Genomic DNA, 26,559 nt, shown 5'->3' with positions numbered 1-26,559 from the left:
ATGTAGGTTTTAAATAGATACATAGCGTCTAACTAGGTCTCCAAACTTACAATAATTTGTAATTAAGTTATAGGTCCGAGCATAAAAAAATAAAAAATAAACATACTATTGACTATCTCTATATAAAGTACGATGACAATTATTGATTTTTTTTTAAACAATTCAAAGACCCATGAACAATACAACGCATGATTAATTAACCTTGTTAAATTGTTTAAAATTTTCAAAATGATCTTGTACACGATACTATTATGACTGATTAGGTCAAATCTTCACTTCAAGACTCAAACAAAAGCAATTATAAATTTAAAACTTAATATGCATATAATCCTATTTATAAGAATCAAATTAGAAGCAATATGTATTTTTTTACATATTTATATAAGCTGATATAAGGTAATATAGTTTATTGATCATTTCCTTAATTTTGTTTTATTAGGTCAGTGGGACTAGAAACAAGTTTTCAAAGTGAAAAAATCTATATAATAAGAGATTTACCTCAACTGATTGAAGAATTTGTGAATTACTATGAATTTATTGATATCCATCTTCAATTCTCATGGAAAAAATAAGATAAAAAAGTATTTAATTTTATTTTGAAATAATTTAAATATGAACGGGACAATTTAAGTCTACGTAATGTAGTACAGCGAAGAAGCAAATCTCCACAGATATAATTGATGGGTGGATGTGTTCCTTCAGGAGGAGCGGAAATTATGGAAGGAAACGTGCAAGATTATGACATCCTGGGACCAAATTATAAATTAAAAATCTGTATCTTAGAAAACATGTTTATTACAAGTTGTAATGGTAATTTGCATAGCCGTTGGCATAGCAGTGATGAGTATTTAGTGAGCCGTGAAGGTAGCCACCACCATTAATGAAGAGAGTCCGAAGTGTCGGAAAAATAAGCTCCCTAGTGTGTGAATGTGAACTGTATCTGCTTAAAATTCTAGAAATTTTTTCTTCTTTCCAACCACAATATCACATGTCAATGCCTCGATTTATTACTTCCACACTACTCTTCAAATTCATTCATTCATTATGTGATGCAAATACATCCATCTATTTTGAGCCAAAAAAACCAACAACCATTCACTCCATCATTATATCTCTTCCTCTTTAATTCCTTCTTTACTTTTTATAATTCAAACTACCTATTTTAATTCAAATCCCAATTTTATTTTGGAAAGGATTTGCTTAAATCACACATTTTATAATTCAAACTACCTACATTGCTTAAACTACGCAGGTTGCAAATGCTCCAAATCATGAACCCTCTTGGTTCATCTTTGCATTGTTGGAAGATGCTATGAGAACAGGTTCTCTTACATCAACCTCCGAAAATGTCACTGTTCAACGTAATCTGAACTGTGTATAATAAGGTTCAGGCGTTCATCTTCAATGCCCTTCACCAGGTCTTCACCAATGTACCATGTTAAGGACCCTGCAACAAAGTCTAAAGTTAACTAACTGTGATGCACATAGATCATATGCTACACGAAATAAGGAAAAGGGAAATTTGAGAGTCATTAGGTAGCAAATAGAAGCTACAATCACGAGTCTTTTGTTCCAGGATTTGGGTCTGCCCAATTGGGTGTGCGCAATTGATTGACAGTAACATAACTAGTACCTCGCATGTTTGGTTGTTCTTGTTCTCTTGTGGCATGCAATAAGATTGTTCCTGAAAGGACAATGATAAATCCACATATTTCAGAGGCTATGCTGCTTGCACTCTGATCAGACCAATCCTGCACAGAAAATTAAAAAAAAGATGTTCGATATAGCACCGAAGGAATCCCAGAATATGAAAATGTCAAGATACCTTAAACATTATCACACTAGCAATAATAGTCAGAGTTGTAAACATGACATAGTGTACAGGAGAGACAATAGCTGTGTTGAACGTATCCAGTGCCTGAAACACAGTTCCATTCCATATAGCAAAAATGTACAAGATTAGTCAACAACAGATCAAGGAAACCAAGATAAACCATAGATGGTTGATATGCAAAGAAATATGATGACAGTAAAAACAACATTAGAATTCAGTTAACCTGTCTGTAACTAGGAAGTGAAATAATAAATCTTCGGAACAAAAGAGCCTAAAGACTAACACAACCATTTTTGTACGCATTAATTTCAATCGTGTGTACAATTAAGTTTGTATCAAGTGCAAGAACTCAATTTTTCATGCACAAAAATATAAAATTCATAATATTTATGCTTTCAATTACAGGTTGCATCTGGCTAAATTTCGTAACTATCCAGGACTCACCTTGTTCAGGTAGTTCAACTGTGTAATGATGCATATGATAGCCACGGCAAGAAAAAACCAAGTTTGAGGATACGTTAATTGACTTATTCCTTCTAATGTAAGCTTGATTGCAATTCCTATGGCTTTTGTGCTCATAACCTGAATAGTGTAGTCAGCATATACTTAGTCTGTGCTTTAAAATATCAAAATAAAGCTTGCATCACAGTGATCGGTGAAATACAAGTACCGTAAGTGAGCCCATTAATGAACAAATTCCCAAGTAGACCAGCATATTTTTCTGACCATAGCGAGGTTCAAAATGCAAAATCAAGGCTAAAATGACCGACACTGTTACGGTCACATAAACAAGAAATACTGTTGAAACAAAAATAAGATTATCAGAATCGACACTTAATACAAGAGTAATTAAAAATAAGGAAAGGAGAAAGAAAACGAACAGGGTTGAGTGGCGAGATCCCATATTTCTTGTACAGAATTCAAAGCGTGTTCTTGAGGTGCATGGATGACAATGAGAACTGAACCCACGATGCAGAACACACATCCCAAAATCCCCATCTGCTGAAGCTTTTCCTTCAGCAAGAAGTGGGCTAAGACAGCACTATCCCAACGCACACATGAACAAATTTGAACAGGAATTCACAATGTGAAAACATATTAAGATTGATGAGAAGAAATCTAAGGCACTGGTACCTGACAATAATACTGAGTGCGCCGAGGGGAGTAACCAGAAGTGCAGGAGCATATATATAAGCCACAAAATTAGCAACCTCCCCAATAAACACTGCCATCAATAACAGTGAGTTTGAATATCCAAATAAAAGCATAATAATAAGGCTATATGAATGGTAACAGCAGAGAAGGAAAAAAAAGAAAAAATACTTGTAACCATGCCAGCCCACCAGAAAGGTTGTAGTAGATAAGAATAGCCTCCGATTCCTGTAGGTAAAATTACTTTCATTTCATGCATTCGTAGCAATCAGAACGAGGCACGCAAAAAATTGAAATTGTAAAAAGGATGAAGACCTGCACGAGTTCCGTGAGTAGCAGCTTGCTTAAGACCTTTCTTTTTCAAAATGAAGCTTGCTCCTATGAACACACCCGATGCGACGGCAAGAACCAACCCCTTTGAGTTCTCTGCAATCCCCATCACTGTCGCTGTCACTATCACTTCACCTTCACTCTCTTCTCATCAAAGGGGCTCACCACTTTTTCATCATTTCCTCTTCGGAAGCTTCCCTCGTCACACTCTGCTTCGCGACAATGTATGCCTTCGTTCATGCTGCAATCTGATTTCTTCACACGATTGTCACGTACAGTTAAGTATTCGATTGAAGCCCTTAAGCGTGTATTTATGTTTTAATTAATCATCATAAGTAACTGAAAATAATCAAATTTAACTTATCCAGTGAATTTAAATAACAAGTTAGTTTCACGTTTGGAGGAAACTATGCATTATGGTGGAATTAATATTACGATTTTGAAGGAAACCTCCTCATTTGACATATTCTTTTATGTACACAACTCAGCCCAAGTACAGCTAAAGATATACCCAAATCCAGAGAAGCTCCTATTATAGCCCAATCCCAACCCCAAACCCAGCCCAATGTGGTTTTCTTTCTGCACCCCATCTCCAGAAATTATCGCTTTATCTTTAATAATGATTTCTGGATTGTGCATTGGAAAAATTATCTTTTTCATGAAAACACTTTTAAATTATACAATCCAAAACAATAATCTATCCATGATATAATATATAGACAAGAATCTTTTATAGATCAGAAAAAGTGAGATGGTGGAACAATTATAACAAGTGCGGCCCAAAATGATAACCCAGTAACTTAGGGGTTTAACTTGTCCGAGTATAATTTAATTTTAATCTAACATAATTGAATATAATCGGGTTGAATCAAATTTATCTTTTTAATTTAATAACCTAATTATAATTGGGTTAAGTTAGATCAAATACATAATTTTAAAAAACATTTCAAAAACAATTTATTTAATGCATTTTTTTAAATTTCGTAAATATATTTCATTCAATATCTCAAAATCAACTATCAATGACTAATTTATGATCACTGGACAAGTCTTAACAAATCAAATATTATTTTGATACTGCAAGAATGTATATAAGAAAATTACTTCAAAGATGCATATGGAAAAACTAGTTAAATATTTTTTTATTTTATATTTAAATCAAAACGCCTTGTTTATCTAAAATTGAGAATTTACAAACAAAATACATATGTAGTCTAAGTCTCTAACATACACTTAAACACTCTCTCTTTAATTATGTCTGTTCCAGGAGGCATAATTTATAATGTGATTTGATTCAACTGAATAGTCTAAAATTCATACAAAATAAATCTAATCAATAAATCATTAAATTAATAAGTTTCCTCTCTTATCTAAAAGTTTAATCTAGCGAATATATTAATTTAGATCGAATCAGACTATAAACTTATAAGCAAATATATTTTATAGTATAATTCCATATTTTTTTAAAAAAAAAATCTTATTTATTTAAAATAAACATATTAATTTATATATCAAATTATTATATTTAAGACTAAACTTAATTTTATTGATATAATTTAAATTTTAAAATATTTTTCATTTAAATTCAATTTTTACGTTTTTTAAAACATTTCAAACAATACCTTACTGAATCTAAAGGTCAATCCAAAATTTTTAAGTAACTCGTGTAGCATATATCCATCGTTTTAAAAAAAATCGTTGTTCTCTGCGTTCCATTCCATGACAACAAAATAAAAAATAATCGATGATTTTCTGTAGAAGATAAACCAGCGTTTTAAAATATTGTTTAGGTCCAATGTAGCAACGAAAAGTTATTGCTTTGTTTAATATTTACTAAAAAAATGGAAATGATTTTCCTTAAATGAAAACTACATATATTAATAAAAATTGTAAACAGTGAACAATTATTTATTACTGTTATAGATTGTATAAGTTGCGTGGAGAATTAAATAGTAATGAATAAAATATTAAAGAAAGCCTAAAATGATGTTAAAAGCAAAAAAGAAGTAGGAATTAAAGATTAAAAAGTTATTAAACCTAACTTTATTTAACGTAGCAGTAGTATGAGTTATATGATAGGAAGGAATACTACTCTACGTAGAAACCCTAACAGAAATACCTCAAGTCACTCAAAACTCGAACAGACTAAAATAAAATAAGACAAAGCAGTAAAACGACACCGTTTGCATGAGCACGTCTAGGAGAGTTGCCCGCAGTCAGCGACGACGACGGGCTTGGCGGTCTTGCCGGAGCTGGATCCCACCTTCTCGATGTCCTTCACCACGTCAAGGCCCTCCACCACCTCCCCGAACACCACGTGCTTTCCGTCCAGCCACTCCGTCTTAACGGTGCAGATGAAGAACTGAGATCCATTCGTGCCCGGTCCTGCGTTCGCCATCGATAGAATGCCAGGACCTGTGTGCTTCTTGATGAAGTTTTCGTCCGCAAACTTCGAGCCGTAAATGGACTCACCTCCGGTGCCGTTTCCGGCGGTGAAGTCTCCGCCCTGGCACATGAAGTTGGGGATGACGCGGTGGAAAGAGGATCCCTTGTAGTGGAGGGGCTTGCCGCTGCGGCCTACTCCCTTCTCGCCGGTGCAGAGGGCGCGGAAGTTCTCGGCTGTGCGGGGAGTGGTGTCCGCGAAGAGCTCCATGACTATGCGGCCTGCGGGTTGGCCTCCGATGGTCATGTCGAAGAAGACCTTAGGGTTGGGCATTGTTGCGTTGCAATTGAATTGAGAGTTGAAGGAGTGAGAGAGATCAAAGGCGAGGACTTACTGAGTTAGGGAAGGGGAAGGAGTATAAATAGCGAGATCTTTGTACACGTGGCTCTCTCTGAATAGGTGTACTCACTACAGTTAAGATCTGATGCATCTTATTTCTCCCTTTCTTTCTCTCATCCCATAGACCAAGCACCTTTTTTTTTTTTTTTTTCTTTTTTTCAAATAAATACTTTTTTGAATATTTTGAAACAAAAAATAGTAAACAATTCTTTTAGAACGAGTAGTTATTGAAAAATTAAATGCTAAAATAATAAAACTGAAAATAGTTTTTTTTTATAATAAAAAGTTAGTTTAGTTTTAAAAAATTGGTTACATTAAAAAAAATATATGAAATTAGAAAAAATAGTTAAATGTTAAAAAATACAATATTTACCGACAAAATTAAAAAAAAAAAAATTGTACACGAAAATGAGGAATATCATATAGTAGATTAAAAGTATAAATTTATATCACCTCTTTGTAATATATATATATATATATATATATATATATATATATATATATATATTCAAAAAAGATGCTAAAAATATTTAATTAATACAATTATTAGGGATTAAAATACGATTTTAGAAACTACAAAGTTATAAACTAATCAAGTTAGATATAATTTTATACTAAATAAAAAAGTTTTTAAATGTTTTTGTACCTATTTAAATATACGTTAGAAGTTATAAATTACAAAAGGTAAGTAAATTATAAAAGTTGGAAAGAATGTGATTTCCGCTGGTATTACCAAATGAAATATAAAAAATAATACTAAAAATATTTAAAATGTTGAATAATTAATTAAATTATTAGGAAAAAAAAATTTTGGATCTACAAAATTAGGAAGACATGAAAATAAAATTTTAAAATGACATGTTGAAGCTATTTAAAAACAGTGAATAATTAATGAAATTATTAGAGAAAGAGTAGAAATTTTCCGAGTTACAAAGTTATTTATGAATACATAAAACTTATAAAATTTAGATATAATTTTTGTACCTAAATGTTTTGTAAATAGTTACAGGGCTTAAGCCCATATTTCAAGCCCAAATATTAATTATAAGAGTGCAGGTACTGATAGGAAAGGTTCCGTGGATCCTTCCTGCATTACTTTTTTTTCTTCGTGCATTCCAATAAAATCAATAAACCACAAAGAATCACATACTCTGCTACCACAGGAATCATACAGAATTATTTCATAGATTAACATAAAAGTCTTTACTTATTAATTAACTCATCACATTCAAATTCATCAACAAACCCAAACATTCTCAGACAACATTGCTCAATCATTTGTTTTTCTATGCTCTCTTTCTCCATGCTCTCATATTCTCCATCCACTGACATGGATTTTATTTGAAAATAATCAATCCCAACACCATTGCTAACACAGAAATAATCAGATAGAAACAAAAAAAAAAAATCAAACACGTATGTTATAAAATGTTGCTCCAAGCTAGCTAGTGCAATGAGAGTGGTCTATGAATGAGAGGGGGGCCAATTTCCAAACCATGGGTGTTGATAGTACTTTGGAGGTTCCATGTTGGGAATTAGAGGTGGGCACGGCTTCTTGTATGGGAAAGGAGGAAATAGTTTGAAAAATGGCGGCGTAGTGGGAGAGGGTTCAGAAATGGGAGTAGTCGGAGGAAGAGGCCTGTAAATGGGAGTGGGAGAAGAAGGTGTCTTTTCCTTTGGCGGGTTTGGTTTCTTGACAACCGGAGATGGAGAATTCGTTGGAGGTTTCTTATATGTTGGTGTTGAAGGAGGTTCCTTATGGACTGGCACAGGAGGAGGAAGAGGGTCATTTGGGTGGTCATCTTTGGGAGGGAAGGGGAACTCAGGGTGTTTGAAGAAATGCCAGAAGAAGGCTGAAGTGCACATAGCTGATGAGAATGTGAGTTTTCCCGCAGCAGGCTGAAGGGTGTGTGTATCTTCAGATACTGACTTAGTCACAATTTTTGAGTTTCCATGCGAAGGGCAAGGTTCAGCTGATGCACTATGCAGCTGAGCATAGCAATCTTCTTTTAGCTCACCGTCTTCTACCATGTCCTGCGGAAGGGATACTTTGAAGTTTCCATATTCATCAAGGGCACCCACCCCTCTCGTTCTGAAGTTTCCATGAGGTGACTTACAGTTTACTGCAACACGTAGTCCTACACACAGGTAATGCACAGGATTCATACTAGTAGCATAAATAAAAGCTAAAACCAATAGTTTATTGTATAATATATATGAATGAATGGTCGAAGAATTAAACAAAGTTATATGGTTAAATATACTAACATAATATAAGAGAAGGTACCTGAGAAAGCGTGACTAGTCTTAATATTGTTATGGGTGCAGTCTGCGCATTCTCCTTGGCCAACTACCTGGACCGTCCTGTGTTCTTCATTGCTGGAGCCACTTACCACAAAAAACACAGACAACAAACAGAAGCAGATGAAAATTTGCATTGGAAATGGCAACGAAGAACAGCAGATGAAAGAATAAGGTAGAGTTGGAAGTGAGAGATGAAAGGATGAAGCAGATTGAGATTGGAGAGCTTAATTTATAACGAATGGATGGCTTACTGACTGTGAAAATTACATTAAAAATGGCTTTATATCTATCATTGATGCATCAGCCCTCAACCAAATGCTTAATGCATCTTTATGAATATCTGTCTCGACCTACCAAATAGCTCCAATAAATCGCTCACAACCCACTATAAGTTGTTCATATATTTTTTTACAATTTTGGCTATGTTACTATTACATTGTTCAGGAGCTCTGGTGAGATGTACTTTATTTACATTTTAATCAGAGTTTCAAAATTTAAAAGTTCACGAATTTGTATAAGGATTTTTCTTATTTTTTACGTTTCATTTTATAAAAAAGCACAATTAGTACCATTTAAAATATTAAATTGTATATAAAGATCAAATAGTATAATTTTTACTATTAGTTGACTTGTACATTTAATAGAGTTAAGATAAACCACCATGCATACCATTTGTGTGAGCCACATTCATTCATCAACAAACTAAATTTTATGACATACCATCAAATGTAGATAGCGAATCCCTTCCCACATATGACCACACATGCATGTGTTACGAAAACTTATGCCAACAGACTACATCGGTTAATCTTTAACTGCGGTCTGGTTTAAACCATGTGAAGCGTCACATGGATTTAATTGAAGAAAAACCGAAAGCATTGGAACTGTGGAGTTGCTAGCTATAATTTTTCTGCCAGAATACATAAACACTGTAATGGTTACGATGTTGAATACTGAGATAAACCAGTTAATTAACCTTTTGGTCTTAGTGAGAAAAGGAACTGTTTTGCAAAATTGCGATGAGTTCAAATTCTTCGTTAGTTTTTTGGATGGTGTATTCGGTTAAACGTATTGAAATTTTAAATATTCTTTTAATATATTTTAAAACGTTAAAATTAATAATAAATTAATATTTTATAATAACACAGAAGAACAATATAAAAAAATTCAGCAGAAATTCAAATTCAATCGGAATACAATATTTTATCCACGTATTGTTAATCAATAATTTAATGATGGAGTATTAAATTCCCAATTCAATTATCAGGTATTATTTAATAAAACTAAATATAGCATATTTTTAGAAGTAATCATTTTTAAGATTTGTGATTCTCATTAATCACAATTCTTTCTATATGTATTCAGTTATATCCTTTTTTTCTATTAGAAGATTCAAAATTCACATCTTATTTAAACAAGTCAAATTCCAATTTCACTTTTAACTATAGACTGTTAGTTTATATCACTAATTATTTTTTATTCTTCATTATATTGTTACTTACGAATGTATTAAAGTTGATAGATAAATTTAATTTCTTTTGCAAAAGACAAAAATAGAATATTATAATTTTTCTTTCATAAGAATCTTATTCCAGGACACAATCTTACTCAATTGTACACATATTTGATTATTCTAATCTTACTCAAGCTTAATATATCTGCACATAGATTTCATATTTCAATTCAAAAACGATAAAAGAATAACGAATATTAATTATAAGAAAAAATATATACATATGGAATATAGTAAACAAAGTTTATTCTCATTTATAATAACATATTCTTAAATCATATTTTTAAATGCTAAAAATATATATACATGATTTTTAAAATACATGATGAAAATTTTCAATATCAAGTTGGATGAAGAGTCACCTGCACTTACAAAAATTAATTTTTCATAAGAAAGGAGAAAATACAATGATTTTCAAACAATCAGATATTATGATAAATATTACTCTCTAAATCTAAATTTAAATATTTATATTCCTGAAAATATTAGGAATGTGGTTTCATAAAGCGTCTCCGAACTTCTGTTGTACGCAACACATAAATATTGAAAAATATAGATTATATTGGTATTTATTTCGTGGGTGCTATGACAGGGTTCAGAGATAAACGATCTTCTTATAGCCACTTTGCATGTTGGAATGCGTGTTGAAGACCTTCAATCCTTCTTCACACAGATACCTTGCCAACCAAGTTGTAAATACTTGTGTTCTATGTTGGTTAAACTCAAAGAATATATGCCAAACCCAATACAGAAACATTGGTTTGTGCTTATAAAACTCAACCAAGGTTTGTGCTTGTGATTGTGAGAGAGTCCTGGTTTGTGCAAGCGCTTTCTTGGTGTGGTGAGCAAAACAAAAGAATAGGAGAAAATGATGTTCCTGTTCCCGAAGAGAAGGGGTCCAGAATGGAAATCGGGTGGAACCATGACCAATGGCTCTTCTCTTTCAGGGCATTTACTTACCATATTTTGCATTGTCATTGCCTTGTTGTCCTTCTCCCGTTACAAAGACTACATGGCTCAGCTCCAAAGCACAGCCATCAGCTTTCAGTTTTTCCTCTTCTTCTTACCCCTCCTCCTAATATTCTTCATCGTTTCATATTCTACTACTGCTGCAAGCTTCAACTTCAACGCATTCAGACCATGACTCCAACTAAACCTCCACTTTCATTCTTTATGTAATTACTGAATAATAAATACAAAAACTTCTCATTATGTTCCAACTCACTTTCTGTATTTTACATCTTATATACACACTACGATTTCTTGTTTGTAACTCCTTCGTAAATTTAAACAACGATCAAAGTTATTACTTAAGAATAAAATATTAATTCGTTTTATTGTTTGCATTCTCCAATGTCATATATGTTGACCGGCGATTGAGAAGTGACTTTTTAAAAATACTTCAAAAACGCATATATATTGTCTAAGGAATGTAGAGACAACGTTCAAATATAATATGTATTCTCAAGAAACTAATGATGCCGAATTACTTTATTTTAAAAAATATATACACAAATGAACAACAATTTGTTTCTTCACCATCTTTTCAGCAGAAATACTGGAACAAGTTTTGACCACCAATAACGCAAGTATGAAACCGTTCTATATAATTTTTTTTCCTGTGCTATAGTTTGCCACCATCATCTTTATCATTACGAAGCACCTTAAACCAATTCATATTCATACAGCACCATGATCTGTTCATCTACTTATATATACACAATAATGATCAGGCTAGTAGTAGCATCAACCTTTACGCTAAATAAGTAATAAAGTCAAACGGAAACAGAGAAAATAAAGTGTAGAGAAAGAAAGAAACTCTGAACAGAAACGAAACAAAATCAAACAAACCAGGAATCAAGAAAAGTGGAGTGATAGTGCAGAAGCAGGAGAACGAGGAGAATGAAAGCGGCAACACCCCAAGGAGAGGTACCCTCTGATTGGAAGTGGTGCGTGGTCGTTGTTCTGTCCCATGGCGAGGAGTTGAAAAAGAAGCATTGTGAAGTATGGAGAGACGATAAGCAACGAAGCATGAGTATTAGCAGCAGCGGTGTGGCTAACAGCATCCACCCCAGTTGTTGTTGAACAGCTTCAAGCACTTCTTGATAGGAGAAATACGATGAAATGGCGAGGAACAAGAGGATGAGTGATAAGATGTGTAAAACGGGGTATGGGACGGGGTTGAGAGTGAAACCGTTCAAAACAGAGGAGGCTCTACTTCTACTGTATGCCATTTGAAGTGAGAATCGTGTTGTGGAATTGATGAGTTTTTGTTCTGTTTTATTTATAGATTTATATTATATAGCTAAACGTGAAGAAGCTTGTTTGGGAAATAAAGTTTGTGTGAGTGTGAAATGAGAGTCAAAGATGAGAGTCAGTGACAGTAGCTAGGTAGGACATCCTAAAGAAGGCTAGTGTGTACTGTAGAACAAACAAAGTTTTATTTTTTTTAATGAAATGGTTTTTGAATTTATAGATTAAACTGTGAATGGAAAAATGATTTTTTTACTATTAAATTTTGATAATTTTTCTTATAATTTTATGTATATCTTTTAATGTTTTTTATTTTTTTATTTTTTCATTTTTAATATTTTAAAATCATTTAAAAAATTAAAAAATTGTCAAAATTAATGCGTACCTGGTTGTTGCCCAATTCATTACCATTTAGGAGGGTTGCCCCCACCACTGAAATTAAGACACTTGTAGTTATCCTGTCAGAAAAAGGAAAACAGGTTATACTAATTGGATTAATCTTACGTGTGTAAATGTCTTTTATTTAATATATAATTAGTTAAAAATAAATTAACATCATTACATATAAATGTTGTTCATGACCAGTTAGTTTGTATTTGATTTATTCTTTAGTATTGAAAGCATAGATGTTAATGTATTTGTTGATTTAGTTAGGTACGATTTCATATTTTTTATAATATATATAAATAGATGTTTAATTAAAATTTAGTGTTTATATATTTTAATCTTACATATATTTTTTAAATGAAATTAATTTTATTTTAAAAATTAAAATAAGAATCATATATATATAAAAGAGGTCTGCACTTGGTGAAGTTCAACATTTATTATTTTTTAATATTATTACAGTTATTGTAAATAAAAATAAAATTAAACATAACTTTTATATGTGAAATGAATCTCCATGAACTTTACATACTAATCACTCGTTATTTCATTTTTACGTAACCTCTATTGTTCATTAGTATTATGTTTGTGTCTTAAAACATATATATATATATATATATATATATATATATATATATATATATATGAAAAATTTATTATTATTTTTATTGGAGGACATAAATAACACAGGCTTAATTCACAAGGTGCAGATACGAATTTACCTCTATATGTTAATGATATTATTATGCAGACAAATTTTAACGTTAACCTCTCATCCTCTAATTTTTTCAAAGCAAGAAAATATTTGTCCATAAGTAAAAGACATAATTTTAAATTTTGTCAATAAAATTACATATATGTTTAACTTATTTTAGTCTATCCTAAATGTTCTTTTAATTGCTGTCTTAAAAAAGTTCCATTGATTGATTATATATTTTTATTTTGCTAGATTTGAAATTTTCAAGAAGACTAATTTTTTAAAATGATTTTTTCTACAAGTATCTACTTAATATAATGTATTTGATATGGTAGGTTTGCATAGTGAATGTTAGCTAATTCTAAAGTCATTAAATATGGAATGTGAGAGTTATTTACAACACAAATTCTTATAAATTTAAATATGAGTTTAAGTCTCACATTAATTAAAAATTAAAAAACAGAATACTGTATAAAAATAAAATATCCATAAATATCCTCTATAAATCCAACAAATAATATAAGAGCCGATGATTAAAATCGAGTGCAATATGATTCTGTAAACCTGACACAAGCAACAAAGTATAACATTTCAAATCTGAGCTGGAACATCTCTATATCCCTATCAATCAATCATATCCGTATATATTCAATAATTTTATAAAAAACAAATAACAAAGAACAAAATAAAAAAATAAATTTATAGGAACCAAAATAAAATTGTGAAAACAAAAACGTATAACGCGACTATATTTTAACAATAAAATTATATTTTAGTTAATTTAATGATATAATATTTGATAAAAATAATACCTAATACTATATGAAAATATCACATATTTATATAAATATTACATTAATAACATCAATCAAATACTAAATTAATATTTGTCTTTAATTCTACTTTTTATATACATATATGCTATTTTATTTAAATTTGGTCGAATTAAAATTTCAAATCATAATAAAATATATAAATTCATAGATAGATGTATATATATTTATTATTGTCGTGTATATAAATAAACGTTATGTGTGTTTATTTTATCATTTTTAATGCACTGATAGGTAAATGAAACAAAGTTTTTTATTCCGTCAACAGGTGCAATTTGTTTTTAATTGTCATAGTAAATTATAGGAAAAAGTTAGTTTGACACTGCCGTTAAAAAACATTTGTTTAACACTCTTTCTCAATAATATAATAATATCTATTATAATTTTAAATTAAAAAAAATAATTATAAATAAATTATTATTATTATTATTATTATTATCTTTCTTTGATTTATATTTCTCTCTTAGACATAGAGTTAGGGTAATGCGAGAAAAGCCATTTTCGACATGTACCCGCAGAAATCTTTACTATAAAAAAACCATTTATATATTTTAAAAGGACTTTAGTTTTTACAAATTGTATTTGTTTCACAAAATTCATGGCTTAAATGGATCAACCTCCTCGCTTAACCTTAAGAATTATGCATATTATTACACATAAAAAATATGTATTAAAAGTTTATAAAAAAATCGCAAATTACGGATTGAAACTTTTGCCCCAAAACTCAATTAAGTGAATTTAATATTACTTGCAAATCTTATCCATTATATGGATGTTGAACACATGAGTCCCACCATCACTTTTGTTCTTTTCTAATAAACTGGATGATACAAACATATAGCATTTTATGCGTTTCTTTTAACTCTCTCACAATTTCTTATTTAAAGGATTAAGCGAATTATGGTTTGTAAAGTTATTATAGTTTATATTTGTAATCTCGTTTTCATTTATATTAATTTTACATCGACAATTTATTTTTAAAATTTTATTTTTACAGACAGTATTAATGTTCGACTTTAAGTTTGTTGAGATGTGGTAGAGTTAATCATAAATAAATTATTGCCACTTTTGAATTCAGAACACTGCCATGATTTAGTTCTTAAAAAATATTTTAAAAGAAAATAAACTACACTTAACCTTTAATTTTAGATAGTTTTATTTTTTATGTTTGAGATGAAATGTAAAGTGGATGAAAAAGAAAATAGATAAACCAAGAGTAAGTGCTCATAAATATAATTATAAAAAAAATACTTTCTTTGATCTCCTTATGTGTAGCTAGAATTTTGTAATCACACTAGACACTTCCTAAAGATTTATTTTTTATATAAAATTTTGAAAAAAATAAAATCACTATTTTTATCAGTTAAAACTAATTTGTGTATAAATTATTATTTTATACTTCTTTTAAATAAAATTTGTAATTAATGTCTTTTTCTTTTCTCCGTATACGCAGAAATTTCCTCCATACATACGTGACTTTTCCGCGCACAGATGTTATTCTTGGCCCACTGTACACATTCGATGAGTTTCTTTTTATTTATTTTAAGTATCTATTTGGTAAAATAATATATTTATGTTTTGTATAAGCTTATCTAATATGTTTATTTTAAAAATAATTCATTTTTTTCTATTTATTTAAATAAGCAACCATTTCAGAAATAATTAATTTAAAAAAATTACTTTAATTTTTAAACAATCTTTTTCATTATATCTCTTCAAACTCATGTTTTCTAAACGAATTTTTCGCTAACACTGCCATTCCCTCGTGGCTTGCAAACAAAACTTCAAAAAAAAAAAATATTATTGTGAAAATATTTATAGATTCATGAAAGTTTCTAAAGCCAAATATTACCAAAAATGTTCATAGATAAAGAATGCAAGGACAAATGCAATGAAAATAAATTATATGTTAATTATTAGTAAAGTAAATGTTGTACATAGAAGCAACTAAAGTAGTTCCTGTATAAGGTGAATGATGCGTAATACACTTAAAAGCCAACGCTTGAGGCCGATATAAAAGAAATAATTGAGGTACAGTGGGGACAAAATTAGGTAATAAGTCACCAATTTCATTTCATCTCATCAATCCATTTTCTTTTTCCTCTTCTCTTCTCTTTCCTCCCCTTCAAGCAATTGGAATTATCTTCAACAAATTAATTATAATCAAACTTTTTCTAACTCCGCAACACCCTGTAGCTTTGATCCCATACCCAATGCCACACTTTTATGTTCATACGAAACTATAACGGTATATATAATTTATGATCATATATCATAGTATTCTGATACAATTTTACTAACAAGAATTGAGTCCAATTACACAAGATATTGATTTTATAGAGAAATTTTATTGGAGAGACACAACACCAACGAGACTTGAGTCCAACCATATAAAATATTAACACCACTCTCAATTCAAAACCTTAAACCTTAAGATAATGGATTTATAAGTCTTTATCCTTGTATAATACTTTACTTTCTTATCTCTAACCTCAAACTTGAATTCCTAACATAAACAAGAATATATGAAATAATGGTTAAGCAGAGAAGACAATACCAATGATGGATGGAGCAGGTGTTGGAGTGACACTACCAGTAACAGTAACAGCCATGCTTACACCTATAGCACGTTGGCTTTGCATAAACCCTCCTTGGAGATCCAATGAGTGAAAGCAAAAGCAGGATGAATAGTACGAGTATTGGCGTGATGAAAGCTGACCAATTCGTCTTCTTTTCTTCAACCACCACCACTTGTTCACGCGTGAAGAGCCATGGTATGCAGAGGAGCATCAAGGCCACGCCCAACATCACAATAACATCTGAGGTATGACTGCTATAAGTCCTGCGTTTATAGCAGTAGTAACCCATCCTCACAAATTCTCCAAGGGATTTTACAGATTCTTAATTCAATCAAGCAGATATATATAATACCAAGGAGAAGCCTTTCTTTCCCCTATAGATTTTTATAGAACAAACACTCATCATCACATCCCAGACTAATACCCACCTCACAACTTTAGATAGTTGGATAATTGTTGCTCTCACCACTTTTTCTAGTAAGCCATCACATTCAGCAATAATGGTTAAAACAGGCACCATCACGTGGGGGCCAATTTCATGGTTTGTGTGCCATGTGTTTAAGATTATCAATTGAACTAACTTTTTTGGAAATTGGACTTGTTACAGGGACAAACCATTTTATTATGAAAAGGAATTCAATTTTGAATTTGGCTTTAAACCGCACTATAAACTGTTTCTATTGCGCATCACTGTAATGTGATTCTTATCCAAGAGTTTTTACCTATAAACAAACCCAAAAGCTTTTCTAACCTACAGTTCTAATGGCACAGAATATATATAGTGGTTCAATTTTAGCACAGAAGTTAATGAGTCGTTTGTGATGTTGTGGCAGAAAAGGCGTCAATGGTCATTTGAAGTTTCATCCCTTCAAATCCTGCTACGCCACTTCTTCATAAAGATTCTCGCAGTACTCCATCATGTGAAATATTGTACTATCACAAGAAAGTCAAAATTTGTTGAAAATAACTAAATCGGTGTTTTTGGGAGAAGTATTCAAAACCTTATGACTCGTGTGTTACCTGAAAGATATGCAAAGATCTTTTGTTTTTTCCAGGTCGATGAAAACTGTGTGATCCTTCATGCCTATCACTTCTCTTTTTATTAATACTTATAGAATTATAGTATGAATGTATGATGAATCTTATTTTCTATATTATTTCATTCATGTTGGTATACATTGAATCCTCTTTTAATAATAAAACTTTGAAGTATCCCATTACAATCAATTCAACTAATAAAGTATAATCAATTGTATTTTTTTATTGAGATTTAAATTAAATATATGTATAGTAGTCCAAATATTATAAAAAGAAAATAGTTTTTGATTTATAAGAGTAAAATACTATAAAAGTAAATTATCTATGTTTAAATATATATATATATATATATATATATATATTAATTTGGTATTAAAACTTTTTTTTCTGTGAATTCTTGGTAGTGGTAGTCCAAGGTAAAGGTGTTTTAACTTTAGAATATTATAAATGAATTCAATTAAAATACACATGAAAAATTTTACCTACATTTACGGGAAGATAAAACGTCCAAAAGATGCATATAAAATTTCTTGTACTTTTCCTAAGACTAGACTCAAGCATTCGAGGTGAACAAAGGTACGAGTTGAGAGACCCTTGACTTTCATTGGTAAGAGTCAAAGAGATTATTGCATTACCATATTTCTTTTAGGATTTTATAGGCTTTGTGAACATATAAACTTTTTTGTACATAAACATTTTTTTGGCATATCGATTTATTGTGGACAATACTTAAATGCGGATAATAGTTTAGATGTTTGCTACGTAGATAGTAATGATTTCAATAGCAAGATTTTATTATATTTTTATATTTAACAAATTTATGATAATTTTGTAAATTTCACCTCACTCTAATATACTTAAAGGTAAATGATATAATGAAAGGAGAAAAAATAAAAAGACAAAAAATTTAATTTAATAAATAAAAAATAGAAGGCGATGTGAATATTGAAGGTTGAACGTGACTTTGTGGGTGAGTGAGAATGATGGTAAGAGAAAATGGAGAAGACTAAGATCCGACGTAGCACCACAATATCAGCCCCTCCGTGGAAACCCAAATGTCCCATGATGCATCCTTTCATATCATAGATAGATGATGCAGAAACAGACTCATTCACTCCTCGTTTCCTTCACAAATCACAATCACACAGAGAAATAAAGAAATAAAGAAACAAAGAAAGAGAGGACCTTTTTGTTTCACGTGCTTCAACTTCTTCTCTTCTTTCTCTACAACTTTACACTGTAAACCCAGAGAAAAAAAAAATAATATCTCCTAACTTGTGGGGTGGGTTAGTTTTTCTCTTCTTTAGTTCTTTGCAATTTTAAATAATTATCTTATTTGACCCGTTCAGCAATTATCAACCCTCTTTGTCATGCATCATCCTTCCTACACATTTTTTAGCTTGCATGAATCTATTGTTTTGGGATGAGCATGATGCGTAAACGCAAATCTTGAAAGTTTTGTGATCCTTAATTGTTTGATGGCAGCGTGCTAGTTTTTTTCTGATAGCGTTCTACAACCGTGGAGATTTTACAATGCTGCTTCTTATGCATATCCATATCTCGTTACCAAATTATATGTATTTCTTGACTTTCCTTACCAGTTACCCCCTTTCTTTTAAATGTTTTTCCTTCTTTTTTGAGGTTGGCTTGTTTTGTTTGCTCATCGTGGTTATCTTTTTGCGATTGTCAAATTGTATGAGACTTTTCAGTTAGCATCTGGGAGAAATTTGACCTGCTAGTTAATTAAGAAGTGACCCTTTCTAGAATTAATCAAAAAAAAAATAGTGAAAATAATTTGTGCCTTTGATAGAGGGATCTGGAGTTGCAAAGTTGGGAATATATAATTGAAGTTAAAACCACTTGATTTTTTTTTTTTTTTACTTCTTTTTGGTAACGACAAACAGCTTGAATTTGAACAGTGTGATGGTATTTTCAAAGTTAATCACTTGTAGATTGGTGTTTATAATCTTCATGTAGTATCAGTTTTGGGAACCGTGTTTCTGAACTAATATCATTATGAATTCGGATTAAGAGAATGGTGCACAAGTTTGGAATTATGTGCCTCTGACTTATGAATTGTGAGAAACAAGGAATTTAGCAGTTTAAGGGTGTGGTACTTCTATGTTAATTTTATGTCAACATACTTACTTGAGCAGAATTTTGAGCAAGGCTGTTGCAAGTGCTAAGATTTTGGAAGATGTTATCCATTCCGAGAGATGGGTCTCAGAAAGGAAGTTTAAAGAGTTCAGAGGCAGAAAAGGAGGAATTTGATTTCTCAAAAGCATTAGATAGGCCCAGGTCTTTGTATATAGAGAGACAGAGATCATGTGATGAAAGATCATTGAGTGAACTATCCGTAGGCTTTTCTCCACGCCATTTGATCTCAAAAATTGATATCTCCTCTCGCCTGGCAGAACATGTTGATCATATACATTCCCCTCTGTCAAAGTCTGGCATCAATACTCCAAGATCAGCTCCATGGGAGTCACATTCATTAACATCAGAAGCTTGGGAAGCTCTGAGGCGTTCCTTGGTATATTTTCGTGGCCGGCCAGTTGGTACAATTGCTGCTTTGGATAGTTCCGATGAGCAACTTAATTATGATCAGGTAGCAAGACCTTGTCATATCCTCGATATTTCTGTTTCTTCTATATTGTCTTTTTTTTTTCTCTGTTTCTGGGGATAGTGAAAATAGGCACAATTTCATCACGTACTTTAATTTTGGCTACACTTGTAGGCCATGTTTTCTTTTTATACTACAGCTTAGTCTTTGTCTTTTTCATCATTTTGGTTTATACTTCCTTTCACGCTGATCAGTCAGTGGCTTTGATCATTATACATTCTCTTTCCCTGTCTCCCCATTTCAATGTTTTCTTTTGCTCTAATAAAGGTATTCCCGTATTTGTACATAGGTGTTTGTGAGAGACTTTGTCCCAAGTGCTTTGTCTTTTCTGATGCACGGTGAACCGGAAATTGTTAAAAATTTTATTTTAAAGACACTTCGCCTTCAATCGTGGGAGAAAAAGATTGACAGATTCCATCTAGCAGAAGGGGTGATGCCAGCTAGTTTTAAAGTATTCCATGATCCCGTCAGAAACCACGAAACTCTTATAGCAGACTTTGGTGAAAGTGCGATAGGCAGGGTCGCTCCTGTTGATTCTGGATTTTGGTGGATTATACTACTTCGTGCATACACAAAGTCTACGGGAGACTCTTCACTGGCCGAACAACCTGAATGTCAAAAGGGTATGCGCTTGATCCTGAGTCTATGTCTGTCAGAGGGGTTTGACACGTTTCCAACTTTACTATGTGCTGATGGATGCTGCATGATTGATCGCAGAATGGTGAGTTTTCCGATGTTTATGACACCCTCATTTTTGCCTTGTCTGCTCTCTTCGAAACTAAACATGTATCCTTTTCCTTAAAACTTGTGTATGATTTCAGGGTGTTTATGGGTATCCAATAGAAATTCAAGCATTGTTCTTCATGGCTCTAAGATGTGCCTTGCAATTGCTTAAGCAAGACGCTGAAGGGAAAGAGTTCATGGAGCGAATTGTGAAAAGGCTGCATGCCTTAAGCTATCATATGAGGAGCCACTTCTGGTTGGATCTGAAGCAACTCAATGATGTATACCGGTACAAAACAGAAGAGTACTCACATACTGCAGTGAACAAGTTCAATGTTATTCCAGAATCTTTGCCAGATTGGGTGTTCGATTTCATGCCGCAACTTGGTGGATACTTCGTTGGGAATGTGAGCCCAGCCAGGATGGATTTCCGGTGGTTCTGCCTCGGGAACTGCGTTGCAATCTTGTCGTGCATGGCAACTCCGGAGCAGTCAACTGCAATCATGGATCTCATAGAATCACGGTGGGAGGAATTGATTGGGGAGATGCCTGTCAAAGTCTGTTATCCAGCTCTAGACAGCCATGAATGGATGATCATAACAGGGTGTGACCCTAAAAATACTAGATGGAGTTACCACAACGGGGGATCCTGGCCAGGTATTCATTCATTCATTCTTCTATATGCTACCATTCTGGATTACAACCTCAGTAACATGTTTGTGGTGGTTATAGTTCTGTTGTGGCTTCTGGCTGCTGCGTCGATAAAGACTGGGAGACCCCAAATTGCAAGACGTGCCCTTCAAATTGCTGAGGGTAAATTGCTGAAGGATAACTGGCCGGAATATTACGACGGAAAGGGGGGGCGATACATTGGGAAGCAGGCTCGAAAGTTCCAGACCTGGTCCATTGCTGGCTACTTGGCGGCTAGGATGATGCTCGATGACCCTTCCCATATAGGCCTTGTGGCTCTCGAAGAAGACAAACTACTCAAGCCTTTACTCAAGAGATCAAACTCATGGACTTTGTGAGACTCACTTCTCTTCCTTTTTCCTTCATCAACTTCTAACACAGCAGCAAGATCAAGGCCAGAAACACCACATTGATGCTTTCTATATTGCATTTCTTGTGTTTTCCTGTTCCTTCTGTCCAAAGCTTAACGCCAATTTCTTACAATTATACATGCCTGCTCCTTCCTCACTACAAATCATACCAGTCAAGGGAATTTATTTTCTCAAATAAGATTAGAATTTTATCGTTTACTAGAATTTACGAATTGTTATCAACATTTTTCTGTTAAACTTTATCAACCAAGGTGTAAGTGATTCACATGAGTTTAATTCAGATGAATTTCCAGTCCAACTAATTAAATTTACCTTTAGTAATAACGTAACTCAACCGTAACTGAGATTGGATGATTTAGTACGGTGGTTAAAAAATACTATCACTTCTTTAACTTAGAAAAAAAAACAATATTTTAATGTTTCTTACACGATATATAACACAAATAAACAATAATTTTTAAAATACTAAAAAACTAAACCAGTAACCATAAATTTGTTTAAATAATTTTATAATAAAAAAAGTAATGCAATCGCTCATTGTAACGAATTACTTCTTGTTATATTTGATGTATAAAATGTGTACTCGTAATATTCCTAAAACAACATCTATATAATATGTAATTATCTTTTGTATGAAAAAATTAGTAGATAATTAATGTTTCACCCCATATTTATTTATTTTTTTTACCTGAATTGAGCTACATTTAACATAAAACTGTTACCCAATTCAATTATATTAATTCACTACATTAAAAAAAAATACTTTCCAAAATTATAACAACTCAAAACAATGGTCATAAATTTGTCTTACTAATTAGTGAGAAGAAAGACAAATACTTTTTTTTTATTTTTTTTATGAAACGTTAAGTTACCCGTAGTATTACACGAGATATGAAATATTTATTTATACTATTCATACAATAAAACGTTAAACAACTTTTTTTGTAGTAAAATTATCATGCAATGGATATTTTTATAATATAATTGAGTCATGTCAAATTTTTTAATTTGAAACTCGTGTATTTATTTGTTACGAAATCCACATATAATTACACACATTAAAAAAAACTCAATTCAACAACTCAACTGTCCAAATAAAAGTAATTAAAATTAGATAAAGAGATACATGTTAGACATATGCTATATATAAATTATAAATTAAGAGATTTAAAATTTAATTAATCCAAAAAAATTATTTAAAAATTTATTAAAACTAATTTTTTGGATTTTGTTTCAAGTAGTTTGTTTCAAATTTTAATTCTAACATCGACGAACCAAATTCATATATATATATATATATATATATATATATATATATATATATATATATATATTTGATGATAAAATTATGTAATTTGTGTAAGAATATGAAAAATAAAGTTAACTGTAATTCAAGTTTTAAATTAAATAAAATCTGACTAACTTAAATCTATTTAATTTTCATATATCATTAAGAACTTTTAATACAATTCAAATAAAATCAAACACAACACTAAGAAGGATTTTTTTTTCAATCATAGACAAGAAACTTTATAAAAGATAATACTTCAAAATTTGTCATCATGGTCTTATTTTAACTTGTATAGCTTAAGGGAACGTGTGGTAGTATTCATTAAGAACGTACCACGAACGTTGAATTACAAATTTGATATTCTAAAATAATTAAGATAAATAATAGCAACAGTGTTATATCTGTGATCGCGAAAAGTGCGCAAAACGGGTTTTTTTCCCTGGCAGTTTGGGTGGGGAATTGCAGCGACTCAAAGTCGAAGCTGACGTTGGAGTCGATTGAGTTGTGCCCTAATTCAGAATTTGGGGAGGGAAACGCATGCAACCATTTCAATTAGGAAGGAACGCAATTCAATTCAAATAATAAACAACTGAACAAATTAATTGAATCGGAGGAACGAGAGAAAGCGAGAGCGAAAGAGAAAAAGAAGGGATCATGAGGGGTGGGAAGAAAACGATCCACGCAATCATCACATGGATGCGGCGGCAACCACCAAAGGCGAAGGCTTTAATCGCCGTCTTGCTAGGCATGACGGCTCTCGTCCTTCTTCGCATCATCGTTCACGACCACGACAATCTTTTCGTCGCCGCCGAGGCTGTTCATTCTCTTGGAATCTCTGTTCTCATCTACAAGCTCATCAAAGAAAAAACTTGTGCCGGTTACTTATCCCTTCTTTCCACTTTCTTTAATTTCCTTTCCTTTTCTGTCAACGATTAGTCCCGTAATCTTTCAAGCTAAAATTATTAAATCCAATTTCTTTATATTTTTATTTAATATGTCTGCAATTTCCTTTTCAAAATTTCCAATTGCTCTGCGCTATGCATTAATATTTAACTCAATGTGACCTACCTACCTATGGCATCGAGTTTTTGTTTGGTTCAGAACGTTCCCATTGGATCATTAATGGCATTGTTTGACTGATTTTATTTTCTTGCATTGTTGCTTGAAAAGAAGAAACACTATTCAGTTTTTTTTTTTTTTGTTATATTCTTTGTGATGTGCAGGATTATCACTCAAATCCCAGGAATTGACGGCTCTGTTTTTAGCTGTTAGGCTGTACTGCAGTTTTGTCATGGAATATGATATACACACCCTTCTTGATTTGGCTACTTTTGCTACAACAGTGTGGGTTATATACATGATTCGTTTTAAATTGAGATCTAGTTACATGCACGAGAAAGACAATTTTGCTATATACCATGTGGTAATCACTTCAAAATTATAAGCTTCTTATTCTACATTGTTTTTCTTTTACTCAACTTAAAAGGCTATATACTTGTGCATTACCTGTTCTATTTTTGAAATTCAATGCAGGCGGTACCATGTGCTGTGTTAGCCTTGTTTATTCATCCATCAACTTCACATCATTTATTGAACAGGATTTTCTGGGCATTCTGTGTATATCTTGAAGCTGTGTCGGTACTGCCTCAACTTCGAGTCATGCAGAACACCAAAGTATGTAACAACATGCATCATACATGTCATTTACGTTATACAATTCTACTATTTCCTTCTTCATTATTTCCCTTTATGCTTTCAGATTGTTGAGCCATTCACGGCACACTATGTATTTGCCCTGGGCGTGGCGAGATTCTTGAGTTGTGCTCATTGGGTTCTTCAGGTATGATGATTAGTTCATTAAAATTTGTGAATGCATTAGTCAGCTCTATGAGCCATTTTCAAATTCAGTTGTCACTTGTTTGCTTGCTTGTCCTGTTGTCTGTTATCACTAAGATGGACATTTCTGGATTGGCATAATAACAGCTTTCTTCTAAATGTATTGAGTTTTGTAGGACCATGTAGTCTGCCTGTATCTGATTTCATTTTATGGTTTGTTTGTATGTTCTATCTTTTAAATTCAATCAAATTTCTTTGCTAGCAGATTATTAATTTGCTGTTCTTAGCAAAGTACTTTAGTGGCAGCTTTGTGGATTTGCAAATTGGTAGTGTCCTACCAAATCACCATTTCTTGTTTGTAACAGGTGTTGGATAGTCGTGGACATTTGTTAGTTGCCTTGGGGTATGGATTGTGGCCGTCAATGGTGCTTATTTCAGAAATTGTTCAGACATTTATCTTGGCAGATTTCTGTTACTATTATGTTCAAAGGTTGGTTGAGTGCATCATATAGGTCTCTTTTTCTATTTTGACCTCTTTTAGCGTGATTCTTTTTCTTACGATACATAATTTATTGCAGTGTTTTCGGGGGACAGCTTGTTCTCCGTCTACCTTCTGGAGTGGTGTGATTCACTTCACTGCATATTTGCATTTACATGAACATAAAGCAAGCTATATTTGTTGTTTGGAAGAGTTTGGCTCCTTGGAAGAATCTGGTTCTTTGTAAAGTTAGATATTAATGGAAAACTAGATATTTATGCTGAAGAGACGTTATTTGTAGTTGGAAATGCTATAATACACACGATGTGTCTATTTGCTCAGGTCTTGAAGAAATTCAGTTGTTGACAGAACATTTCTGCATTTTAAGCTTTGTTAACTGTTTGACTTGAGCCAATGAGGGTGGTGGGAGTGGTCATAAAGTTCTTTGAACTTTGAAGGGATTATTTTTTTTTTCCATAACATTTAGATAATGGTATTTTTTAAAGGTGTTTGTATTCCGTGTCCAAAATTAACATCTGGGAGTTTTATGTATTGTATCAGTTTGGTTATCCTCTGTATTTCACATGAATATTTTTTAAAAATGCAAAAGAATTAAATTAAAATCTCTGTAAACTTTTATTTAATTGATGATAATTATTTTAATAACTATAAAAATTAATAAAAAAAATACCGAGGGAAGTGCGAATGGAAGAACATAATAAGAGAAGAAAAAAGAGCAACACCTATCAACACTAAAAATTATATGATTTCATTAGTACGATATTACATGAAAAGCATGAATTAAAAAATAAAATTTAATATAGTTTTTAACCATTAACTTAATT

General features: G+C 31.9%; 5 protein-coding genes across 6 annotated transcripts; 2 read left to right on the top strand and 3 right to left on the bottom strand.

Annotated features, from left to right (window-relative positions):
• Positions 1 to 770: 770 nt before the first annotated feature.
• On the bottom strand, positions 771 to 3,638 carry LOC114162906 (probable magnesium transporter NIPA6). The gene is made up of 9 exons (XM_028046900.1): positions 3,302 to 3,638; positions 3,158 to 3,214; positions 2,969 to 3,059; positions 2,716 to 2,876; positions 2,505 to 2,632; positions 2,279 to 2,416; positions 1,826 to 1,918; positions 1,634 to 1,751; positions 771 to 1,447 (listed from the first exon to the last, which is right to left on the bottom strand). Exons 1-9 carry the CDS (start codon positions 3,423 to 3,425, stop codon positions 1,350 to 1,352), a joined length of 1,008 nt encoding a protein of 335 aa, XP_027902701.1. The 5' UTR covers positions 3,426 to 3,638; the 3' UTR covers positions 771 to 1,349.
• A 1,691-nt stretch (positions 3,639 to 5,329) lies between these two features.
• On the bottom strand, positions 5,330 to 6,101 carry LOC114162530 (peptidyl-prolyl cis-trans isomerase 1). Its single transcript, XM_028046451.1, has one exon. The coding sequence runs from the start codon at positions 6,030 to 6,032 to the stop codon at positions 5,514 to 5,516; it is 519 nt and encodes a 172-aa protein (XP_027902252.1). The 5' UTR covers positions 6,033 to 6,101; the 3' UTR covers positions 5,330 to 5,513.
• Positions 6,102 to 7,281: 1,180 nt separating this feature from the next.
• On the bottom strand, positions 7,282 to 8,738 carry LOC114162529 (proline-rich protein 4-like). Its single transcript, XM_028046450.1, has 2 exons — positions 8,386 to 8,738; positions 7,282 to 8,236 (listed from the first exon to the last, which is right to left on the bottom strand). The coding sequence occupies exons 1-2, from the start codon at positions 8,534 to 8,536 to the stop codon at positions 7,563 to 7,565; spliced, it is 825 nt and encodes a 274-aa protein (XP_027902251.1). The 5' UTR covers positions 8,537 to 8,738; the 3' UTR covers positions 7,282 to 7,562.
• A 9,913-nt stretch (positions 8,739 to 18,651) lies between these two features.
• On the top strand, positions 18,652 to 22,355 carry LOC114162809 (probable alkaline/neutral invertase B). 2 transcript variants are annotated; one of them, XM_028046783.1, is made up of 5 exons: positions 18,652 to 18,984; positions 19,859 to 20,310; positions 20,615 to 21,046; positions 21,147 to 21,705; positions 21,781 to 22,355. In XM_028046783.1, exons 2-5 carry the CDS (start codon positions 19,900 to 19,902, stop codon positions 22,074 to 22,076), a joined length of 1,698 nt encoding a protein of 565 aa, XP_027902584.1. In that variant the 5' UTR covers positions 18,652 to 18,984; positions 19,859 to 19,899; the 3' UTR covers positions 22,077 to 22,355. The 2 variants fall into 2 exon arrangements, with proteins under 2 accessions (XP_027902584.1, XP_027902583.1); XM_028046782.1 differs by lacking the exon at positions 18,652 to 18,984 and having other exon boundaries at positions 18,997 to 20,310.
• Positions 22,356 to 23,791: 1,436 nt separating this feature from the next.
• On the top strand, positions 23,792 to 26,266 carry LOC114196140 (putative ER lumen protein-retaining receptor C28H8.4). The gene is made up of 6 exons (XM_028086684.1): positions 23,792 to 24,277; positions 24,624 to 24,823; positions 24,934 to 25,074; positions 25,160 to 25,240; positions 25,602 to 25,726; positions 25,815 to 26,266. Exons 1-6 carry the CDS (start codon positions 24,055 to 24,057, stop codon positions 25,861 to 25,863), a joined length of 819 nt encoding a protein of 272 aa, XP_027942485.1. The 5' UTR covers positions 23,792 to 24,054; the 3' UTR covers positions 25,864 to 26,266.
• Positions 26,267 to 26,559: the final 293 nt, after the last annotated feature.

This window comes from Vigna unguiculata, chromosome 9, assembly GCF_004118075.2.
Source record: "Vigna unguiculata cultivar IT97K-499-35 chromosome 9, ASM411807v1, whole genome shotgun sequence".
NCBI lineage: Eukaryota > Viridiplantae > Streptophyta > Magnoliopsida > Fabales > Fabaceae > Vigna > Vigna unguiculata.
The sequence above is the reverse complement of the archived record's forward strand: the minus strand, read 5'-3'. Positions and strand labels throughout refer to the sequence as shown.